We start from the raw sequence: 2,597 nt of genomic DNA, 5'->3' as shown, positions 1-2,597 counted from the left end.
CAATTGTTTCTGGGTTCTTTAGGGATCTAAAATCACACTAGGAAGGCTGGCTGGGTTCTTGCAAATGGCAGCCATCATGATGATGATGTGCTCTGTGTGTAAAGGTCTAACTGAGAGAACAGAAAGCTTGTATCTCTCTTTGAAACTGGTGCACAGTGTTACTTTCTTACCTTGGCAGATACGAGCTAAAGACTTAGTTTATTTCAGTCTAAATGTCATTGCCTTCTTTACCTAGCTTTCCCTCATATCATCTTCCAGTTGATGACTGTGGGCCCTTGTTTTACAGCCGTTGCATATGTTACTGTGTGGTATAATGCATGAATAAGTGATTGACGTAGCTACGATAGGTCAAAAGCACTTACCTTTTCTTTCAGTTCTTTGTATTGTGCACGAAGCATCTCTAATTCAAAATTATCTTTAACTGTCACACTCTCTCTGCTTTTTCCTGCAGAATTTCTGTTTTTCGACATCCCGTCTATTCTGGGGACCTGATGGATGCCTGAAAAACACAGTTCCCATATACATGTTAGAACCCAGCATGTCCTCACTGAGCAGTGTCCCTCTGGAATACAACTGAGAGAAGATCTGTCATGCAGTCTAGCTATTTTCCACCCTAAGAACACGATTCAAACTCATAAATCTATTTATGGCCATCTCAGTCCCCGCCTTCTACCCAACTCCAAGAGTCTCACAAGGGCCGAAGGGTGATGGGAGTGCCTAACTGCCTGGAACTCAGTGAACAATGATTCAACAATATTTACTGAACCTACAAAGTGCCAGGCACAAGGCTGAGTAAAAATGGACATAGGGGCATTTGATCCAACCAGGACGGCTGCACGGCTTTTCTAAGAAAGTGATGACCGAGCTGAGAGCTGAAGAACAAGCATGATCTAACCCAATGTCTTAGTTTCCTAATGTGCTAGTGTGCGCTCGCTCACTCGCGCGCTCTCTCTCTCTCTCTCTCTCACTCACACACACACACACACACATGTAGTTTTCGAACATGCTGGAAGCTTCAAGTCCCAATCAGAGCACCAGCTCTGGGGAAGAGTCCTTCCCTGTTGGGAGTGCCACTGTCTTCCTGAGGGTTGTAAGACACCATGCAGAAGGATTGAGCTTAGGACTCATCCTACTCTGGCGTGACATCATTACATAACACAAGAAAACCCGTATTCCCAGGCAGGCTCCTAGATCCAGATATAAGGGTTGACACTTCAGTGTCACTTCCCAGCTACCCGATGAATGGGCATAAAGAATGGATGGAAGGAACATTCGAGGGCTAAGAAACGGCATCACGTGAATGCCTGTGCTTGACAGCACAGCGGAGAAAACCCAAAGGCTAAAGGAAGATCAGCGTGGTTGGAACTCAGAGTGAGTGGAGGGCTGGACCATGTCAAGCCTCGAAGGTCAGGTGAAGGACTTTGGTTTTTATTCTGGAAGCAATGGGAAGCTGTTACAGGGGTTTCTGTAGGGATGTTCTGTGTGCACATGGGTATCTGTACCTGTTTGAGATACACTCAGATTTGAGTTTCAGAAAGATCACTCCGGCTGGTCTATGGAGTGACAATTTGGGTGACCAATGTCCACGGAAGGGATGATGGCAGCACAGGTCAGAGAGATGATAGAAACGATGTGACGTAGAGAGAGTCTAGAGATACATTTAGAAAGTAAGCTGACAAGATATGGAAAGGAAGTAGATGTGGGGTTGAAGAAAGTAGGGGAGTCACCTTGTACCAGCGGATGAAGAACAGTGCCAGTCATGGCCCAGAGGAATGTTCTGCATATTTCCTCAGTGTTTGCTTTGCCAGGTACTAGGGGGGAGCTGGGTCTCTCGGGAACAGTTGAGTTCAAGAAGTCTGAGACATCCCAGTGGGGATGCAAAGTGCCCTCAAAGCCCCTCTTCCTGGGAGCCCCACAAGGCAGCTCTCATGCTGTTAGAATGCAAACTTAACAAGCGAAGGCCCTTTGTCTTTTGTTCATTGCTAAGTCTACTGCTGTTTGTTCCCAACATCAGGGCGTCCAATGCAATCACGGCACAAGGTAAGTAATTTTCTTGACCCCTTGAGCCCACTTTCCTCTCTCCGATCCACTTCACTACTGCCCCAAAGGGCACAGTAACTTAAAAAACAAAACAAAAAAAACCTCACTGCCATCAAATCAATTCCAACTCACAGCGACCCTACAGGGCAGGGTAGAACTGCCCCTGTGGGTTTCCTAAACCGTAACTCTTTATGGGAGTAGAAAGCTGTCTTATTCCCCTGCAGGAATGGCTGGTGGCTTCAAACTGCTGACCTTACTTATTCGACCCCACGCTCCTAAGGGGACAGTAGTAGGATTTTTAAGGACCCTTATTATTTTAATTAAGATTTTTAAAACTTTCCAAGAATGGGCAGTGATGCTTCTGGAGCTGGCAGTGGTCGTGTTCTTAGGATGCCAGCTTAGAACCAAGAACGGAGTGGCCTAGCTTTGTACTGCAGTAACCTGCTGACCTAGCTGTCCATGACAAAATCAGCTGTTTATAGACACGTGTCCCTCCAGTCAAAGGACCTTCTGGAACACAAATTCTGCTTTAAAAACTCGATTCTGCTTAAACGGAG

The 2,597-nt window shown here is 46.1% G+C and overlaps 1 protein-coding gene across 1 annotated transcript in view; it reads right to left on the bottom strand.

The window, feature by feature from the left end:
- LOC101640271 (ATR interacting protein) overlaps positions 1–481 on the bottom strand; it is a 12,172-nt gene extending 11,691 nt beyond the window's left edge. Inside the window, exon 1 of the mRNA XM_045297561.1 lies at positions 363–481. Coding sequence (XP_045153496.1) covers positions 363–470 — 108 coding nt within the window. The 5' untranslated portion in view covers positions 471–481. The remainder of the gene's footprint in view (positions 1–362) is intronic.
- Positions 482–2,597: the final 2,116 nt, after the last annotated feature.

This window comes from Echinops telfairi, unplaced genomic scaffold (assembly GCF_000313985.2).
Source record: "Echinops telfairi isolate 266 unplaced genomic scaffold, ASM31398v2 ScPeMD7_7420;HRSCAF=8458, whole genome shotgun sequence".
Classification (NCBI taxonomy): domain Eukaryota; kingdom Metazoa; phylum Chordata; class Mammalia; order Afrosoricida; family Tenrecidae; genus Echinops; species Echinops telfairi.
The sequence above is the reverse complement of the archived record's forward strand: the minus strand, read 5'-3'. Positions and strand labels throughout refer to the sequence as shown.